The 21,020-nt window shown below is 46.4% G+C and overlaps 1 protein-coding gene across 5 annotated transcripts in view; it reads left to right on the top strand.

Annotated features, from left to right (window-relative positions):
* The window catches only part of KLHDC10 (kelch domain containing 10), a 35,033-nt gene extending 16,860 nt beyond the window's left edge, over positions 1-18,173 (top strand). For 2 of the 5 annotated variants that reach the window (XM_073328923.2, XM_073328921.2), the window contains 7 exons: positions 291-445; positions 3,375-3,523; positions 4,211-4,295; positions 6,455-6,521; positions 7,203-7,250; positions 8,910-9,049; positions 12,179-13,551. In XM_073328923.2, the coding sequence (XP_073185024.1) occupies positions 291-445; positions 3,375-3,523; positions 4,211-4,295; positions 6,455-6,521; positions 7,203-7,250; positions 8,910-9,049; positions 12,179-12,388 (854 nt within the window). In that variant the 3' untranslated portion in view covers positions 12,389-13,551. Of the gene's footprint in view, positions 1-290; positions 446-3,374; positions 3,524-4,210; positions 4,296-6,454; positions 6,522-7,202; positions 7,251-8,909; positions 9,050-12,178 lie in introns of all 5 variants that reach the window. The other 3 variants (XR_012156866.1, XM_073328922.2, XM_073328924.2) reach the window with 3 other exon arrangements.
* Positions 18,174-21,020: the final 2,847 nt, after the last annotated feature.

The raw sequence follows: 21,020 nt of genomic DNA, 5'->3' as shown, positions 1-21,020 counted from the left end.
ACAACTTGACAGGGCCTGACTTTCAGAGGACAAGTGCCCAGCGCTTGCTGAAAATCAGCCCTCTCTTAAGGCATCCAAAAATTGACCTCCCAAATCACTAGCTGCCCTTGAAAATGTAGGCCCCGTCACCATAGCAAGCAGGCACTTAGCTTGGGCCTCCTTACCTTTCTCCTGTGCAGAACTCCAAGAAACATTAGCTCTTCGTCCTCTCAACAGAGACAATAATAGCGCAGTCCCTTTCCATTCTCCCAGAGCGGCGTATGACCCAAACCTGTGCTCCTTTTTTCTAGTTGTGTTGCATGGGAACAACCTGTTGGTATTTGGCGGCACCGGGATCCCATTTGGGGAGAGCAATGGGAACGACGTCCACGTCTGCAACGTGAAGTACAAGCGATGGGCCCTACTCAGCTGCCGAGGGAAGAAACCCAATCGAATATATGGACAGGTACCAAGTGAAACCTAGGGTGCAAAGGCAACCCTTATTAAATAGCCTTCTAATGCCCCAAGTGGATGGGGTGCAACTCTGCCCCACTTCGCTTAGAAGATACGCATGTGCGAAGCTGCCTGTTCATTGGACGTTCAGTGGTTCTTTGTCTAGTGCCTTCCCCCTCCCCTCTGCTTGTGGCCAGGCCTGTTGTCCTTCGAAGGGTGTGTCTACACTTAAAGCCCTACAGCAGCACAGTTGCAGCGCTTCAGGGTAGACGCTCTCTACAGCGACAGGAGGGGTTCTCCCGTTGCAATAGTAATTCTCCTCCCCAAGAGGAGACGGTGTGAGGTGGACAGAAGAATTCTTTTGTCGACCCTGCTGTCTACACCAGGGGTTAGGATGGCATAGTTACGTCTCTCAGGTGTAAAAAATCCACACCCCCCACCCCCCCGGGAGACAAAGCTAGGCCAGTGTAAGTTCCCAGCGCTGACCAGCCCTTGGACTTTGTCAAAGATCAAAAGTATAAGGTCAGAGGCTTGTCGGTGGTAGAGCAATAGGAATTGACGCTTGGAAGTTTTAAAGGAAGTTTTGAATGGAAGTGGATTGGCCAATGCAGTGTTAGTGCATCAAAGTCGACCAATGGAAGGGAGCTTCTGTGGCTGTTTTTTGTCTGTTTCTGTGGTGTGGGAACTTCAGAAGATTTTATGCTCACAAACCACAATGTCAGATAGAAAAGTCTCTCTCTCATGCATCTAATATTCTTATTTGTAAACCACTCTTTTGGTACCACTCGTGATAAATCTTGGATTAAATAGCCTGGTATGGATGAGCACAACCGATCCCCATATGCGCACACATAGCAGATATCATCTCCACTTGCATCTAGGTACTGTCCCCAAGTGCGGGATGTATAAAGCATATTCACCATCCCCAGTTCGGCACTCACTGAGCTGCAAGATACTGCCTGTGTGCCAGAGAAGCGTCCACATCTCTGCTATGGCCTGGGATCATTTCTGCCACCTCCTTCTGACCACACCTTTGCCCAACGCTGTAAATGGATGGACATTTAAAATACTCTCTTGAATTGTAAAGGCTGCCTCATCTGCTATCTTGCATGTGTTGTTTTCAATGCCCAGGGTTTTCATCCTTGTCACTGATACATGCTAACTATATGTATGTGATAAAAAGCTAACCATTCTGGTCGTTGGTCAGCCCTGTATGGACTCACAAGGTTAACTGTGGTTGGACTTGAACATTCAAACAGCCCCTAGTGCACTGATCCGTCTTTTTTTTTTTTAGTGCATTCAGAATTCAGCAGTTCTCAATGCCTTGCTTGCTATTCAGACTGTCACTTTCCCTCTTTAAATCCTTCCACTTACTTCATTTTGCCTCTCCTATCAAATTTAAGCTTCTCGATGTGACACTGGGAATGTTCTGTAATATTTTTTCTGAAGCTGGTGTGTGCCTCAGTTTCCCCAATGCGCTGCAGGGTTGCCTGGGGGTGGAAAGGGTGGTTTGCTCTCTGCAGAGGCTCAGAGACACAGGTTGGAATGGCTTCTAGCTGTCTAGAGCTTAGGTCCCATATCAGTGGAGTATCTGAGAAGACTGGCAAATCAATCGTCAGGACTTCGATACCTAGCAATCAACGACCTTAGATGGCCCACCTCTCTGCAGGAAGCCAGGCAGTGTTTGCCCTGGTGGAGATCAAAGGACTGGGAGGGCGCTAGGGGGTGGTTAAGGGTTGGGTGCTGAGGGCTTCTGGGGACACGCACCTGAGCTGGGACAAAGAGGTCAGATGGACTGTGCTGTACTCGCTTTTCTCTGTGCTCCCCGTGTTCCCATGGACTAGTAAACTCGTCGGTGTTACGGTGCCAGCTTGGTGTCACTGCAGATGCCGATGGAGGAGGTTCTTTGCTCCCTACGACTGTGCAGGTCTCCCTTAGGGGTCTGCCTCAGTTGGACTCGCTAAACGGAGCTCCCACGGTGCAGCAGGGCTGCTGATGGCCCTGCTGTCCAGGCTGAGGAGGCGGTGAAGCTCTGGAGCAAGCGTGGGACCCCTAGAGGTCTAGCACACTGAAGGGGTTCTGCCTAGAGACTGTTCCAAAGCTGGGGCCGTAGCGCCAATCTTGTGGATCTGTGACACTCTTCTTCCCCTTCAGGGCACTGCTCCATGTTACTTGGCTACTCTCCTTTCTTACCACTCTGCCAGGAATCCTGTCTCATGCTCCCCATCGCTCATCTTTGCCTTCTCCCAGGCGGCTCCATAGGCTCAGAACTCCTTTAGCCCCATGCTCCAGGTGCCCCTCTCCTTTCAAGTCCCCTTCAAACTCCCTCCTGCTATAAAGCCTGCATACGATAACCTCACCCTACAGTGCGCTTCAAGATAGAACCAGTGCAGTAGGGGGTTGCCTATTTAAAATGTAAGAAGCCCCTCTGGGTAGGACTCAGTATGTTGGTGATTAACTGCTGCTGAGGGACCAGTCTGGAGGGCCTCAGCGTTACGCTAAAATGAAAAGCCTTGTTCTAAACCAACTTCTCGCCTTCCCTTTGTTGGGTCTGTTCATGCAAATGTCGTCATTGACTGACCAGTACTGAGCAAACGACATGCTGGTTTATGGGCTTTGATATGGCTCTTTCTCCATGAAGGTGCACTCATTTCCCTGTGTGGAAGCCACCCCCACCTGCTTTTCTCCTGTCCCCATTTTCTGGGAAGTAGCTACCTGGCCACCTCTACACTGACTCCATTAGGCCCTGTTGAGCAGCTCCTGGCTGCCTCTTCCCCTCCTCTGCTGCATTACTTCTGGAAATGTGGTTTTGTAAGTGATAAAGGGCCAGTTTTCTAGCGTATACATGGGTCATGAAGAACGGGAAATCTCCCCTTCCTTCACTCACTGAACTAACACGTCACTTCTAATAGGCCTGCCTTCTTTCTTTCCTTATCTTCCAGGCTATGGCTATCATTAATGGATCCCTATATGTTTTTGGAGGAACAACTGGTTACATTTATAGCACAGATCTACATAAATTAGACCTTAACACTAGGGAATGGATACAACTGAAACCAAACAACATGCACTGTGACATGCCAGAGGAGAGGTGAGACGCTGACGGTTTTATATGCCCTGCGAGCTTTCGTTTGTTCCAAGATGCGTATTTTGAAAGGAAATTTATGGTAGACTTGATACGAAAAACTACTCTGCTCTAATGGCAGATGCATTATCTCAAGAGGGCTTTGACTAGGGAACACACTGTAACTTGTCTGAAGTGGGAGAAACGGAAAGAGCTAATGGGCACGTTTATTAGCAATAGTGGTGTGTGTCTGAAGACTTGCACTTCTGGTATACGGATCCCAGGAAGGAAGTGGCAAACGCCTCAGTCTTGACCCTAAAACTAGACTGTGCAACACAAGAACAGTTGCAGTGCTCTGGGCTGGCTGGTGGGTGAAGTGTGGGGGAGGGAAGGAAGCTGTATGTGACCCATCTCTCAGCTGATCCTGTAATGTGATGTCCGAGATCAGAAGAAGATGGAGCTAGGTTTATGCAGGACAGTTGCAACGATACCGTACTTCTCTCAGGACTTGGGTTTGCTGTCTGGGTTGCTTGTGAAAGATCCCAAAGCACCCAAGTAAAACTCCTGCCACTGCAGACTGCTTTAGGACAGCAGGTAGGCTGTATCAGCCTGAGCCACTCAAGCTAGTCGTGTTTAGAATAGCTTTTAGTGCCGGACTGCAAGGGAGTTATCAACTTCTTGTGATGCTAAATGGACCTGGCTTTGCACCCTCAGGTACAGACATGAAATTGCACATGATGGGCAGAGGATTTATATCTTGGGAGGTGGAACTTCCTGGACCGCTTATTCCTTGGATAAGGTAAAGAGATCAAAATAAATAAATGGAAAGACCTAGGCATTTGGCAGTGGAGGGTTTGAGACAGAGCAGGGCACAATCAGCACTCTCTCTCTTCATCCCCAGCATGTCATCCTAGTTTGACACTAGGGAAGGTGATAAGAACTGGGATAACCAGAAGAAGGGAGAAGAGCCTGTTATAAGTGTACTCCTAGGGAAATTCGGTGCAGCTATGCATGCGCAGAATTCATGTCCCGTGCAGATTTCTTTGCTTCCCTCCGGATATATGACTTTTTGATGAGGAAGCAAAGGGAGGCCACCAGAGCAGTCATGCGCCCCTCCCCAGCAGCATAAGCGCATTGTTTCAGGCAGCCAGCAGAGACGTAAATCACTGCGGGGGAAGCCCCAAGAACAGGCCCAGCACTTGCGCTGTGTCAGGGTCAGGTGCACCCTCACTGCCAAGTCCATGTCCTGGGGGGCGGAGGGACTGCAGGGTGATCTCCCACCTCTGTGCAGCCGGTCGCCTGTGCTCCCCACTGCCATGTTGGAGCCTCCCCATTTATTTATTGACCAATAAAATTTGCAGAATTTTTCTTTTTTTGGTGGCGAATTCCCTCGGGAATATAAATGGCGGCGTGATTAAAATGTTGACTTGTGAAGGAATGAGTGTACTACCAATTTGTTGTGTTGAATCCCAAATTAAGAAGTCATTTGGTAGATTCTCAACAACCACAGCAATTTCCCAAAGTAACTTGTAGTTCTGTTGAGAAGGATCAACTTAATGTGGTTAAAGGGAAATGATGTTCTGCTCGAGCATCTTTCCAGACGTACCATCTGTGCCAAAATAAGGAGGCATTGATTCATTAAAAGGAACGGAATGATACTGGGATTCAGGTGTGTGTCTGACTCTCTCCTATACTCCACCACCCCCGACTTGTGCTCCGTTTCTAATGGTAAATACTTTGTCTTCACTTCCTCGTTTTGTGGAGCAAATAGGTTTAGATGCCAAGACACTTGATGGATAGGGAGAGGACTCTAAATGATGCTACATTTTCAAAAACTTTTTCTTTGTCACAGTTCAAATGATTTGTCCTCATCTCCCTGTTCTTTGTGCTTCGTATCTTTCTTCCTAGATAAGTATATCTTGATGCAACTAACTACTGCTGGGAGGGGGGGAGAGGGGGAAATGATGTTAAACTCTGCGCTTCTTGCCTTCAACTGTGGGATTTCCTCCCCTGCCCCCCTCCAGACTAGATTTAACTATTACAGACAGTCACAACACACAAGTTTGACAGATACTTTTCTGCCTGGGTTTTATTGTGGGCACTGTTTTGTGATATCTTTTTGTGTCAAAACCAGGGTGAAAATGATTTAGAGTGGCTGGCAAAGGTAAACCATTCTTGGCACTGCTTTCAGAGTAACAGCCGTGTTAGTCTGTATTCGCAAAAAGAAAAGGAGTACTTGTGGCACCTTAGAGACTAACCAATTTATTTGAGCATAAGCTTTCGTGAGCTACAGCTCACTTCATCGGATGCCTACTGTGGAAAATACAGAAGATGTTTTTATACACACAAACCATGAAAAAATGGGTGTTTATCGCTACAAAAGGTTTTCTCCCCCAACCCCACTCTCCTGCTGGTAATCGCTTATGTAAAGTGATCACTCTCCTTACAATGTGTATGGTAATCAAGGTGGGCCATTTCCAGCATTTCTGACCTGGAAATGGCCCACCTTGATTACCATACACATTGTAAGGAGAGTGATCACTTTACATAAGCGATTACCAGCAGGAGAGTGGGGTGGGGGGAGAAAACCTTTTGAAGCGATAAACACACATTTTTTCATGGTCTATGTGTATAAAAACATCCTCACTGCATTTTCCACTTTTATGCATCCGATGAAGTGAGCTGTAGCTCACGAAAGCTTATGCTCAAATAAATTGGTTAGTCTCTAAAGTGCCACAAGTACTCCTTTTCTCTTGGCACTGCGTATGGCAGCTGAAGATAGTTTCCTGATGCTTTAATGTGTTGCATATCCTCAGTTGTTTCTGTCCGTGTTCAGTGGGACTGAAGGATGCTCAGCACCAGACCAGGATTGGGTCTTGTGCCAGTAGCTGCCTCTCCCTATTAATTTTATCCTGACAGCACCATATGAGCTAATGTGTCACCTTTGTCCTCCTTAAGATCCATGCATACAACCTTGAAACAAACACATGGGAAGAAATTGCAACGAGACCTCATGAGAAAATAGGTAAGTCTGGGATTGCAGACCTCTTACTCTTTTATGTAAAATGGATGGCAGGGAAGATTGCCTCCTAGTAGCAGATGGCACTCAGAAATTCAAAGCCTTTTGTAACGCGGCTGTGTACAAACGGGTCTGCTGTACCTAACTCCACTCACTTTGTTACTCCAGCAGTTGGAACAAAGTGGTCTGAAGTCTTTTTAGCAGTTTTAACCTTGTCGCAAACTGGTAGAGTTGTAATGGTCAACCCCTCCCCGGAGACAGAGCCAGACTGGCTTGTCATTTTCCCGCTCCTCCCAGAAAAGTCACCCCCCCCACTTCCAGAGTCTCCTGCCCCTTTAGCAATAGGGATCATCCTAGCTTACAGAGCTCTGACTCCTGTCCTCTTATAGCGATCCAGAGATCAGAGCTCAAGGTGGGGGGCTGTGAGATGTTCTCCCCTGCCCCGGAAAGTGGATTAGAGTCACATTAACCACGTTGGCCCTTGTGGCCTATTGCTGAAACCTGAAAAGTGGAGAATTTGGAGATCATGAACGTGGCAGCCATGTGGTGAAGATCTTAAAAAATCAGATTTTTTTTTTTTCTCCCCCAAATAAAGGAACTGGCTTATAGCTGTATGACCCAGCACTGAGCTGTTCAGTGGCATTTAGATTTCTCAGTTTGATATTCATGACCATGCTCTTTTTGCAGGTTTCCCGGCAGCCAGAAGATGCCACAGTTGTGTACAAATAAAAAATGGTAAGAATAGCAATTGATCTGTTTCAATGCCTCATGTACACTTAAAGAGAACTTGTCCCAGCAGTGGTAAGAAATGGGATGGCCTGGTCTCTGTAATATGGGAAATGCTGTCTCAGATCCTACAGGAGACCCAAAGAAAAGCAACATTCGGGGGGGGGTGTAATAAAGGGTCCAATCCAGCAAAATACTTGCCATCTTCTGTGGGACTGAGGACACAGCACCTCGTGGGACCAGCACCAGAGACTCTACAGTTTATCAAAAACCTTAACTTTCAGTGTCAGTGAAGTGCCACCAGCAGGAGGCGATAATACACATAGATGTTCACAAGAGAATTTAGTTCCTCCTTGTGCTCAGTGGAGCCAGCTGGATGGAGCTTAAGGAGTGTCTCTTACTACTCCCAGTCACTTTAATTTCTGGAATATAACATACTTTATTTATTACAAATATGATTCTGAAGAGTCCAGAGCTGTAATTATATGCAGCATATAAACTACCATTTTAGGTGGTGATTTGTCTTTGAGTGTATTACAGCCTCAACATATACAGCACTTTACAACATAGCTGATAACATGATCCACACTTACCAATGAGAGCCCTTCCTCCGATCTGCCATTAACCTGGCTGCCCCAAGAAAAGAGGCAGAGTCAGAACTTTGAAATGGAGTTCTTAGAGGGTTTATCAGGCACAGGGGCCTTTTCGTGATGGCCTATAAAGCTGTGTGCAGATTAGATTAAAAGACAGTATCAGAGTTGAGCCTGGAACCGCTCATGCAGTAACAAATGAGAGGCCATTATATAAGCTTGCAAAGAAAATGCATTGAGCTTTCTTGGCCTGTGGTGGTGGAGGTTTCTGCTCTCTTCTCTCCACCCCCTCCAGGTGATCTCACTAGAAATCTTACTTTGCTCCATTGCAGAGTTTGCAATGTAGCCTTGGAGAGGGGGGAGGGCAAGCATATGAGATTCATACTCGCTCCATGATGAGCGTTGGCCTAAAGCCATGAACCGCCTTGTGAATTGCCTCTGACAAAGCTGAGATCCTCTCTGTAGCCCCAGCAGTCCATGTGACGCTTCTGCCCTTCTAGTTCAGCAGCAGCAGCCATGCAAGCTGGTTAAGTAATTGCTCACGTGCAACTTCTGAAGAAATTAAAGTCAAAATAGTGACTCTCGACGTCCAGGTCTTTCAACTGAGGCTTACATGTTAAAAGAAATGGGAGCCTAATCAAACCACACCACAATTAACCTAGTCTCAGGTTGATTTTAAGACTTTTTTTTTTAAAGCAGCAACCCTTGAGCATGGGCGCTGCACTCGCTTCTCAGGCAGGGGCGATTCTATCTTGTACCTCACCGCGTAAGCAACTGCTGTAATTGCCATCTGGCTGTTGTGGGCGCAAATGAGCTGGGAGGTGATATGTGCATAAGTGAATGGCAGGGGAGGTGTCCACACAATCTGTTAGCTCTGGTCCCTACCGTGATAGTTCTGAGAAGGTCTTCAGAGCTCACATTGATTGTAAAGTGGACATTCTTTCTGGAGCTGTTCTAGAGGACCAGTTGCTGGTTTCAGTTAGTGTGTGTGCTGTAACTCTTAAATGAATTGGCCGTGGCTGATCATCATGCGAGATTGGTCTCTAAGCATTGTGTGGTTGTTGTCCCTTTTCTATAGATGTGTTTGTCTGTGGGGGATATAACGGAGAAGTGATATTGGGAGACATCTGGAAGCTAAATCTTCAAACTTTCCAGTGGGTGAAACTCCCAGCTGTCATGCCTGAACCAGTTTATTTTCACTGTGCTGCTGTCACACCAGTAAGTGGCTGTAGTCTGTCTTTCCCCTATGTGCCTTGTTAGATACAGCTTAATTCATTCACTTACCTGTTCAGACACGTGTGTGGGTCTGGAATATAGATACCAAGGCCAGAACGGACCATTGTGATCATCTAGTCTGACTTCCTGTATAACGCAGGCCAGAGAACGTTCCCAATAAAACTCCTAGAGCAGAGCTTTTAGAAAAATATCCCGTCTTGATTTAAAAATAGCCAGTGATAGAGAATCCACCACGATGCCTGGTAAATTGTTCCAGTGGTTAGTTATCCTCACTGTTAAAAATGTACACCTTTATTTCCACTCTGAATTGGTCTAGCTTCATCTTTCAGCCATTGGCTCATGTTAGGCCTTTCTCCGCTCGATTGAAGTGCCCGCTATCCAATATGCATTTCCCACGTAGGTACTTCTAGACTGCAGTCAAGTCAGTCCGCAGCCAGGCTCTAGCCTTGACAGGAGTCTAGCTTTACAATAAGAAAAGGAGTACTTGTGGCACCTTAGAGACTAACCAATTTATTTGAGCATGAGCTTTCGTGAGCTACAGCTCACTTCATTGGATGCATACCGTGGAAACTGCAGCAGACTTTATATATACACAGAGAATATGAAACAATACCCCCTCCCACCCCACTGTCCTGCTGGTAATAGCTTATCTAAAGTGATCATCAGGTGGGCCATTTCCAGCACAAATCCAGGTTTTCTCACCCTCCACCCCCCCACACAAATTCACTCTCCTGCTGGTGATAGCCCATCCAAAGTGACAACTCTTTACACAATGTGCATGATAATCAACTTGGGCTATTTCCTGCACAAATCCAGGTTTTCTCACATCCCCCCCCCCCCCATACACACACAAACTCACTCTCCTGCTGGTAATAGCTCATCCAAACTGACCACTCTCCAAGTTTAAATCCAAGTTAAACCAGAACATCTGGGGGGGGGGTAGGAAAAAACAAGAGGCAACAGGCTACCTTGCATAATGACTTAGCCACTCCCAGTCTCTATTTAAGCCTAAATTAATAGTATCCAATTTGCAAATGAATTCCAATTCAGCAGTTTCTCGCTGGAGTCTGGATTTGAAGTTTTTTTGTTTTAAGATAGCGACCTTCATGTCTGTGATTGCGTGACCAGAGAGATTGAAGTGTTCTCCGACTGGTTTATGAATGTTATAATTCTTGACATCTGATTTGTGTCCATTTATTCTTTTACGTAGAGACTGTCCAGTTTGACCAATGTACATGGCAGAGGGGCATTGCTGGCACATGAAGGCATATATCACATTGGTAGATGTGCAGGTGAATGAGCCTCTGATAGTGTGGCTGATGTTATTAGGCCCTGTGATGATGTCCCCTGAATAGATATGTGGACACAGTTGGCAACGGGCTTTGTTGCAAGGATAAGTTCCTGGGTTAGTGGTTCTGCTGTGTGGTATGTGGTTGTTGGTGAGTATTTGCTTCAGGTTGCGGGGCTGTCTGTAGGCAAGGACTGGCCTGTCTCCCAAGATTTGTGAGAGTGCTGGGTCATCCTTTAGGATAGGTTGTAGATCCTTAATAATGCGTTGGAGGGGTTTTAGTTGGGGGCTGAAGGTGACGGCTAGTGGCGTTCTGTTGTTGGTGAGTATCACATACCACACAACAGAACCACTAACCCAGGAACTTATCCTTGCAACAAAGCTCATGCTCAAATAAATTGGTTAGTCTCTAAGGTGCCACAAGTACTCCTTTTCTTTTTGCGAATACAGACTAACACGGCTGTTACTCTGAAACCTAGCTTTACAATATATGGCATGGAGCCACTGGCATCAGTAAAGAGGAACATATTCAGTGGGCTTAAACAAAATCCAGCATACAGGGGAGACTAAGGCCAGAGATGAGTTCCTGCCTTTAGAACAGGAATTCCCTGTCATTCTGACGGTGTACCCAGCGGGGTGCTCTCTGGCTGCCACGGCACACTGCATGCTGTGCTTCCAGAAAGCAGCGATGCTGTTCTAGTCTTCAAACTGTGTTAGCCCAAAGTAATGATTCTTCTCTGAACATCAGTTGCCCAGTCTATAAAAACCAACCTACTGCTGTGGCCTTTGGTCCCCTGAGGGACTGCAGGGAGTTGAAGGTAAGCAGGTGTATAAGTGCCTTGAGAAGACTTTCGCTGTGTTAAGTGAGCGAGCATCGGAAAGCAACCTCCAAACCTGCTGGACAATCCAGGAATTAGAAATCATGGATCAGCTGTAGGATCCGTTTTTAACTAGCTATTGCATAAGGATGATTTGGTATCCTTTAAATGACTCACTGTGACACAGTCTTAAAGGGACACTCTCAGGACTTCTGGTGATATTAATATGTTATCGTATTTGTAAGATTCTCTTACAGGCGTTACCTTTCTAGCTTGTCTCTCTCACCAATAGAGGTTGGTCCAATCAAAGATATTACCTCACCCACCTTGTCTCTCTAAGCTTACCTTTGTCCTATGCTCTGTAGGCCTGGTCATTATCCCTTAGACATAAATCTGCATGACTTTAGTGGGACATTTGGGAATAATGGTTGCAGGAATAGGTTCCCCTAGTCATAGTCTGACAAGCTCTTTCTTCTAATGGCCCTCAAAATTACATCGCCTTTTGAGATCAGCAACATTGGTGTCCATACCATCCCTAGAACGTAAGTTGTGCTCCCTCTGCTGGCTCATCAGTAGCACAGCACAGACCTTTTCTTGAAATCAGAATGACTCCTTGGTTCTAAAGATCAAATAGAAATGTAGGGCTGGAGCAGCTCGCAAGAAGTCAGCTAGTCCATCCTCTCACACTGAGGCAGGACCAACTATGCCTAGACCATCCCTGACAAGTTTTTGTCCAACCTGTTCTTAAAAACCTCCAACGATGGGAATCCCACAACCTCCAGTGCTTAACTACCCTGATAGTCGACATGTTTTTCCTAAATCTCCCTTGCGGCAGAGTAAGCCCATTGCTGCTTGTCCAAATTCTTGGTTTTCTCCAGATGTGGATGGCAGGGTTCTTCTGAGAAGCACATGAGCTTCAGAAGCGTAGCCCCACACGCAGTGAGTAGTGAGCTTAGCTCTGTGCGTGAACATGAGTAACTTCCCTCTTGTCCTGTTTCCACCCAGGCTGGCTGCATGTACGTCCATGGAGGGGTGGTCAACATCCACGAAAACAAACGGACTGGCTCCTTATTTAAGATGTGGCTAGTAGTCCCCAGCCTTCTGGAACTGTCATGGGAGAAGCTGTTGGGATTTTTCCCTCATCTAGCAACTCTCTCCAGATCGCAGCTTTTGCACCTTGGCCTCACACAGGGACTCATTGAGCGACTGAAATGAGAACTCCTCGCTGTTCTCACTCTGCCCTAGAAACACTAAAGAGACCCCCCCGCCCTTTATGGATGCCGCTGCTAAGGAGATGGGAGGACCCTGCTCTCAGCGCCTTACTCAGCAAATACGTCGGATGCCTTTCGGTGAATGTTTATTTGGTGTTTATGGAAATCAGCTTTTTATTTATGGATCTCTCTAAATACTTCAGGAACGAAGATGCTGTTCAGATCTCGTTCATAGCATACAGCCACCAACCTGCTGTTAGCACATGCCTGTGGCCTAATAAATGCAGGGAAGGGGCTTAGAAATTATGGCAGCTCCTGCTTTCACATGGTGTTTAACTTATTGTTTCTAAAGATGCATTTAACGGAGTAGGAGACGCTAACTGCACCAATTCAACCACATGCGGAATGAACAGTCCAATTCCCCTTTGCTCACAGCAGCATCCATCCTCTGAATGCCCGAATTGGCTCTGCCTCTGTATAGCATTCGCTGCCTGAAGATTTGCATGTGTGTTGTGGGCATGTGATCATCGTCTTTGAGTTCTGGGAGATGGCTGGCACGGGGGAGCAGCAAACGAAGATCGCCAGCGCAGTTTAAAATCTCGGTGCAGGGTGGTGTGGTTTTAAGCAACAGTGTAATTGTTCCTCACCTTTTTCATATTGAAACGTCTGCCTGGAAGGGTGGTTAAAAATCGCCGCTTATGGACTACTGTGTAGTTTTCTCTAAACAGGTGGTGGGAAGGGGCAGTGTGTTATGCTGCACCTTCCCCTTTCTGCCCATGTTGCACTCTGAAAAAGCGAACTGAGGAAACTTACTATAGCGATTTTAAAGCTGTCTTTAACCTTAAGTATGTCATGCCCTCTGTATTCAGGGTCTAGTCCATCTGTGCCAACTCAACATTAGTTACCTAAGCATAACTTGGTAGCCTGTTTGTTTGTTCTCTCAGGCATTGGAATTTTTTCTGAATTGCCTGTCCAATGCTTTGTTTTATTCCTTTTGTGTGTGGCTTTTTTTTTTAACTTCTGTGGACAGTTGCTTCTGGGGAGCTGCAAAATTAACTGCTCATTTTTTCACAGTGTTGTCTCTTGCCTTGCTGTGAATACTGTTCGCCTTTCTACAAAAGCGGGAAAGGAAGAAATGTCGATTTCCTGGGTGTCTTTCTCTTCGTGCTCCATGTCACTGTGAAACCAGCTCGAGAGAATGTACAGAACTGGTCATCAAATGTGGAGCAGCTGAACTAGGCTGAGACATTGGGTTTGAACAAAACAATTGTATTTTGAAGACCATTTTTGTTAAGTGCCTTTTTTAGTAGTTTTTCCAAATGACTCTCCCCCTCCAATGTCTAAAGCCAATTTTAGAGGTTTGCTTTTCTTTTAAGAGGTTGCAGTAGTGTTCAATAAATCCCAATAGCAAACCCCACAAGATGGATCTGAAGGCTGATGAGTCTCTGCGGCTACTTTGTGCTCCCAGCTCCACTGCTCAGTAACTACCTAATATATGTTGTGTTGTAAGGTTCCCTAAGTTTCTTTTGCAGATTCCCCTGCCCTATCATTTTGGGTCAGTATTTCACCGTAATTTAGCTTCTTCCTTTCATGGCCTCAGCGAAATAAGGGATGTGGCAGCTTTTCAAATGTAAACATCTTTCAGTGCCTTGTAATTCAAACCCTGTTTGTTTGCTCTGTGCTTTTAACGCTGATAACCATGCTGTCTCAGGCCCCCTTCAGTGCAGTTTAGCAGGATGCTCTCGGCTGCAAGGAGAAGCTAGATGTCTTCTGAGCCTGCAGGATGGCTGATGATATTCATGCAGAGACCTGCTTAAGACCTCCTATGTGGTTTCTCCTTATACCCAGGTGGGATGGTGCTCGCGTCACTTGATGGCCAGCATGTTGGCCTCTCAGTCTCCCAGATTTGTTCTAGTCTTGTCAGTCTTCGGAGGACGATCCCCATGGGCAGAAAGTGTGGGTTTGTGTGTGGAGGGCACGGATCAACATTTCATTTCACTTTCTGTCCTCTCTCCGGGTACTAGTCTGAGCGACAGAGCTGACGCTTCCATCCACTGGCATAGCTGTATGCTGCTGTCTGAACTAAGAGCTCCCAATGGAGCTGGATGTCAGGGACCAATAGCCAGATAAGCCCATCAGTATCTAGCTATGCAGGTTCTGTGTGCAGGTGGCTGTTCGTAGTAATAGTGCCTAAGATGTCGAGCTGGTGAGCGCTCAGTTCCCGGGCTTCCAGTCCCTTTTCAGTGACCAAGGCTGCGGTGTGTGAGAGCTCACCAAGATGTCTGAAGCTCTTCTCCTAACCCCACTTCCAGAACGCTCTCTGGAGGCCCAACTTGATGCTTCCATTCAGCTTCCATCCACCTGAGACTTTCCCTTTGGCCTAATTCTGGCGGCTCCCATCTTCTCTTGCAAAGATCTCACATCTACACCAAGCCTTAGGGTCTCCCGTTTTTGGCCAAGAGCATCATGTTCGAATGGCAACACAGCACAAGTTCTGGCTCTTTCTTCCCGAGTCCCCGGCGCTTCTTAGGCTGAGCGCTCTTCCACTCCTCCAGCAATTCCAAAGGCAGCATTAAGAGGAATGTAGTGGATTTATATACACGCACGCTCCTGCTCTAGATGTTCTTGTCAGCTCGCATGGCCTCATGGGCTCTGCTTTACACTGGCCTTCCTAAGCCTGTCTGTGATGTGATTTGCCTTGCTGATGCCGTTCCTGACTTAAAGCAGCACTGAAGACAACCCAAGTCCACCCCTGCCTCTGGCAGTCTTTGTAATCTACTTTCACTACTGCAGATTCTTACTTTTACTGCAGATCTCTCAGCGCAATATGGTCAATGCGACTAGACTGCGTGTGGTATGTAGCGTTTTGGTGAAGCTAGAATATAGGTCCCTACAGCACCTTGAAACTTGGCAGCATGTTCACTTACCTCTTCTACACCAGCACCTGGGGCTACAGCTGCACATCCCTCTCTCCCAGTGACTTCCGTGGGAGTTGGATCATGCTAAGAACATCAAGGACCAAGCCCTGAGTAATGAGCCCATTTCATCCTCTCCATTGTAGACCAATAGTCTGATCTGTTAATACTTTGATGGCCTCCCTGCATCTCCTTCTGATTCCTCAAAATAAAGTGGAGCAACAATGATTCTCCACTTGATAACAGTAGTCTCAGCTGAGTTGCTGAAATCGGAGACTTGTATTCTCTATTAGCACTGTACTTTCCAGTGAGCTTGAAATGTGACTAGAAATACTCAGTATTGCTGGGGGGGTTTCCAACCATAAAAATAGTACTTGTATGTGAGGAGAAAGGGTTAAGATGAGCCCTTTAACCTGCTTAATAAATTCTGCAGTTTGAGCAAAGGGGATTCTTGGGCAGAAAAATACGGCAGTATCTGATTTTCATATTACAAAAAATCCTTTTGGACACTGCACTTCTGTCCCATATGAATGTCTTTAGGCTAGTTATTTTGATCTTTGGAGGAAAAATATATTCTTTATTTTTTGTGGGTTAAAAAAAAAAGACTTGAAGTACTGCAAACCGAGCTGCATCCTGCAGAGAAACCGTGTTCCTGCATAGTAAAATAAGTGTGGTTGAAACATTATTTTACATCAAACAGCTTCAGCTACATTTTCCCCTCCCTCCTGTTGCTGCTAACTTCCTTTGCTTGGTCCTCCTGATTGTCAGGAGAGAACCTCCTTTCCCTACAACGGTCAATAAAACAGGATCTCTTCCCAACTTCCACGCCTCATTTGCAGCCCTGATGGGTGAGATGTTTGGAGCAGTTTTGTGTAGTGGCTTAAGCGTTTAAAAGCGAACAGCAAGCAACGCTTTACCAACCAACCAAGCCTCTGAAGCGTGTCTGCACAGGCTTAAATAGAAGTCTGGTATTTTATAATCACAGGTCAGTAGTTCTTCCCTGGACAGTGAAAATGCCAGGCTTCGGTTCCCCTGTGCTAACTGACAGCTTCACTGTGCTGCCTGAAACAGGTGTCCCTGTTCTGGGACACGCACAGACTCGAACTCTTCCCCCCCCCCCCCCCGTTTTGCTTTTTCAGTTGTGCCTCATTAAAGACGTGCAGTTCTCCTCTGAGCTCATGCTTGTTTGCAGCTTTTCTGGTGCAGCTGGAGGATTTGAGTAATAAAAGCCATCATTGTCTCTAAGCAATATGAACTTTGTCACATTAGAAAACAGCCTGGTACCAAACCCTGTGAACAGCCGGAGCAGGGCCTGTTGTGGGGGAGTTCTCCGAGGCCTGATAAAGGGGTAGTGGCACTCTACAAAGGGAGGATACGTTCCTGCCACATCTCCGTAAAGAACAGCTTCCAAGCACTGCTCTTGCTTTTCCTTCCCAGGGAGGTGGGCCAGTTTCAGGAGCTAAGTAGGGCTGGTAGGCCAGCTGGGGCAGATGGACTAGCGAATTCAGTCTCCGGTAACCTTCACTTGGTTGGTGCTGTTCCTACATGTTAGGAGTGAATAACCCACTAACTCCTGGGCTTTGCCATTGTTTAGAGAAACAGGGTTGTAAGTGTTGCAGCCTGTTACTCTCTTCTCTCTCTCCCTCCCCCCCTGTGATGCAGAGTTCCCCCAGCTAATGGCTTGAGTGGGAGTGGGGGCTCAGCACCTCTGAAGCAAGCCCCTGTTGTGTAAAACAGGTCCCGTGTTGAAGTCCTTACTTGGCTTTTCCTCTGACAAAAAGGAATGAGTGATGACTGCAGTGTTTGACTAAAATAACCCTTCTAAGTCCTAATCACACGACCCTATGCCAAAGACTTTCCCAGAGCACTGCTGTGACCCTGTGTTCCAGCTACTCTGAATGGAGGTCTCCTGGGGAACTAACGAGAGATGCTGACATGACCTGACAGCGTCTTTTTAGATTCCAAGTGTGCGGTTTCAAATCCTGTAAGTGGTTCCCTTGGTGCCAGGCTGACTAGCAGTTATTGCCCTGCTCCAAGCAGGCTCTGCCTCTACTTGCTTCTCTGAGCAGAAACAGTCTAGTAACAGAGCACTGGACCAACATGTATTCAGCTGTGAGGGGATTGCCACACAAAACCAAACACTCTTCGTTGCTGTGTCAGTTAGTCCACGCCTAGAACAATGGAGGATGCAGGAATCATGCTGCTCCTCCCATGTTTACAGTGTGTGCTGGCCATAGATCTGTTGCTATAAAATGTCTTGAGTTTTCATCCCATGACACTAACTCAATTGCATGCTTCCCTTGCTCTGGCTTTTCTCCATTTATTGCCACTTTAACCTGGTGCCTGAGCCTCATGGGTGATGATGGAACTGTTGCTGTGATTTTTTTATTTTTTTATCCTCCCCCTTTGATCAAAAGCCATCGGCGGCCAGTTCTAGACACTAGTAGACCCAAGGGCAATGTTCTCATGCTATTCGGTATGGATGCAGAGTCCCATGTGAAGTTACCTTAGCTGTAGGGGATGAACTGGGGACAAGTCAGCTGTGTAAGTGTAGTTTCTTTCTTTGGTGTTGAGGAATGAACTTGTGCCCTCTTTCCAGCTGGGGAGCGTTTGGCCAGCCTCTGTGTTTGCCTGACATTCAGTCGGTGCCCCCTAGTCCTGTTCGTGTGTTTAGTGTGGGAGTCTGATATGCATGCAGCAATGGGTGGTCATCCCTTCTGTCGCCATGCCAACATCCTGAGGTGTGAAGCTGTGCTGAGTTTGTGGGAGGGCGAAGGGCTGACCAAGAGATGTACTTGCCTGTATTTATGGACCTTGTCAGTGTTTTTGCAGTTTTTTTTTTAAATCCAATAAAAAAAACCTCTGTCCAAATCACATGCTGTGTCCCTTTACCTCTCCTTTTTCTCTTCTGTTGGCCAGGGTAGAGACAGAGCCAACACAAACGGCAAAGTGTGCAGCATTCAACTCAATCATTTCACAGCAGTGGACATGTCGTTGCGGTGTTGAGGGAGAAGGGGTAGATTCTAAACCCATTTCTTACTGAGGGACTTTGTGCTTTATAGCACTTTATTATCTCAGGATCTAAGCAGACAGCTCTTAGGAGTAGAGCTAAAGTGTGTTACTCAAAGGTAGCTCTGAAAGCTGCTTCCTATACCCCAAAGTTTGGCTTCCCATGGTGGTTGAAAGCTTGGCATGAGACTCCACTGCCTGTCCATAGTGGCCCCAGCCCTCCTGGTATCATCCTTTTATTAAGTATGCTACTAGCATCCAGCGTGGATTTAGCACTGAAGCTAGTGTTGCAAGATTATAAATAATTCTGCATTGTTGAAAGTTGCTTCTACTTTGAACCTCAGCAATCAGTCCTGATGCATTCTTGTTCCCTCCCATTGTCTTCCATGCTAGTATCTGCAGCTGCTAATATCCTTTAAAAAAAAATCTTTCAGGGCGATTGCATTAATAGCTTTTCTACTTTCACTGTCCCTTGCAACCAACCCTCTGAATGCTCCTGTGAAGTAGGTATTGTCCCTATATGTGTCAAAGCAGAATTGGGAGCGGAGTTTTTGTCTTTAAATCTTAGGCCTGAGCCTATGCCTCACCCTTGCTGAGATCTAGAAGCTACTAGGGCCAAACTCTTGTTCCCAGAGAGTAGTTATTAGTGGTATGCAGTCATGATGGAAAGGCATAATGAATGGGGTCCTACAGGGATCAGTTCTGGGTCTGGTTCTGTTCAATATCTTTATCAATGATTAGAAAATGGCATAGAGAGTACATGTATAAAGTCTGTAGACAATATCAAGCGGGAAGTGGTTGCAAGTGATTTGGAGGATCGGCTTAAAATTCAAAGTGATCTGGGCAAACTGGAGAAACAGTCTGAAGTAAATAGGATGAAATTCAATAAGGACAAATGCAAAGTACTCTATTTAGGAAAGAACAACCAATTGCACACATACAAAATGGGAAATGACTGCTTAGGAAGGAGTACTGCAGGAAGGGATGTGATCATAGTGGATCACAAGCTAAATGAGAGTGTAACACTTGCAAAAAAAAAAAAGCAAACATTAAGATATATTAGCAGGAGAGTTGTAAGATGAGAAGTATTTTTTCCACTCTACTCTGCTGATTAGGCCTCAACTGGAGTATCGTGTCCATTTCTAGGTGCCACATTTCAGGAAAGATGTGGACAAATTGGAGGAAGTTCAGGGAAGAGCAACAAAAATGATTAAAGGTCTAGAAAACATGACCTATGAGGGAAGATTGAAAAATTTGGTTTGTTTAGTCAGCAGAAGAGAAGACAGAGAAGACATAAGGTTGTTACAAGGAGGAGGAAGAAAAATTATTCTTAACCTCTGAGGATAGGACAAGCAGCAGTGGGCTTAAATTCCAGCAAGTGAGGTTTAGGTTGGACATTAGGAAAAACTTCCTGTCAGAGTGGTTAAGTACTGGGATAAATTGCCTACAGTGGTTGTGGAATTTCCATCACTGGAGATTTTTAAGAGCAGGTTAGACAAACACCTGTCAGGGCAGGCTGAGAGAATAGTCCTACCATGAGTGCAGGGGACTGGACTAGATGACCTCTCGAGGTCCCTTCCAGTCTTATAATAGCGATGGTGTCACTGAAGCATTTGCTTGAGTAGCCAATGCAGTTATCACCATTAAACTAGCTGACCCTAGATTTCCAGGCATGTACTGGTGCATTAGTCCACAAGCCATGCCAGCATTTCTGTGCATGCACTTACTCCATGCTTGGAGCCTGGGCTGGGCCACTGCACCAGTCCAACTTGGAATGAAATTGCTGCAAGTCCAGTTCCACTCATGCAGGGAGCCCTCCAGAGCATGCCCCCAATACTGCTACCCAAGCTGCAGTACCACCAATGATCACCTGTCAAGCAGAATGCCTGCAAGCCTGACAGCTGCAGGGGTGCCTTGGGTCTTTAACCCCCCTGCCCAGAGCAGTAATGGAAAAGACACCATTTGACATGAACTTTATGGATCTATCACTGCAGAAGTAGGGAATCTGCTTTATTGCAACCAAACTTAGTTCTGGAGGTTGTACTAGGAAACTGCTGGCTGCCACTGAATGATCCCCTAGTGCTCTCTCTATAGGGTCTTTAACAAAAGTCCTTGGCCTGGGAAGAAAGGAGGCCTTAGGATGGAGATGCAATTTCTTAGATTCCTGTTTTCTAAGAGAACAGGAGACTTGCTAACAGCTTTGGAAGAGGGAAGGCAAAGCCTCTGTTGGTTTGTGGGTAGGAGATATTTGCCCCAAGCGTTACCTTGCTCATTCTCAGTCAAGCCCAGAACTCACGTTAAGTGAAATGCTAAATCCACACCCTTGGTTGTTTTTTTAAGGCAACAGTTGAGAGGAGGTGGAGTGGTTCTTCTGTGCTGGTCTGTACTTCCAATTCTCTCCTTAAAGGGGCCCCACAACATGGAGGCAGTAGCCTGTGGGCAGTAGGGGAAGGAAGAGAGCTAGAGGCACAAGCCTCCTGTAGTAATTAAATCACTCTTTATAGAGCATCAAAAGTCTCCACCTTACTGTCAAACCATCATCCCCTTCTTGTGGCTGATCCGTAGGAAGTGAGCCTGCTCCTGTTACTAACCCTTCCACTACTAGTAAGGGTTAGTAAGTGTGTGTTGCACAGGTAAAGCCCTGTACAAACCGTGCTGATGATCGGGTGGGGGAGAGAGAGAGAGAGAGAGAGAGAAGGGCAATCTGAATTT

The sequence above is a fragment of the Lepidochelys kempii genome, chromosome 1, assembly GCF_965140285.1.
Source record: "Lepidochelys kempii isolate rLepKem1 chromosome 1, rLepKem1.hap1, whole genome shotgun sequence".
NCBI lineage: Eukaryota > Metazoa > Chordata > Testudines > Cheloniidae > Lepidochelys > Lepidochelys kempii.
This window is presented reverse-complemented; position numbering and strand designations above follow the sequence as displayed.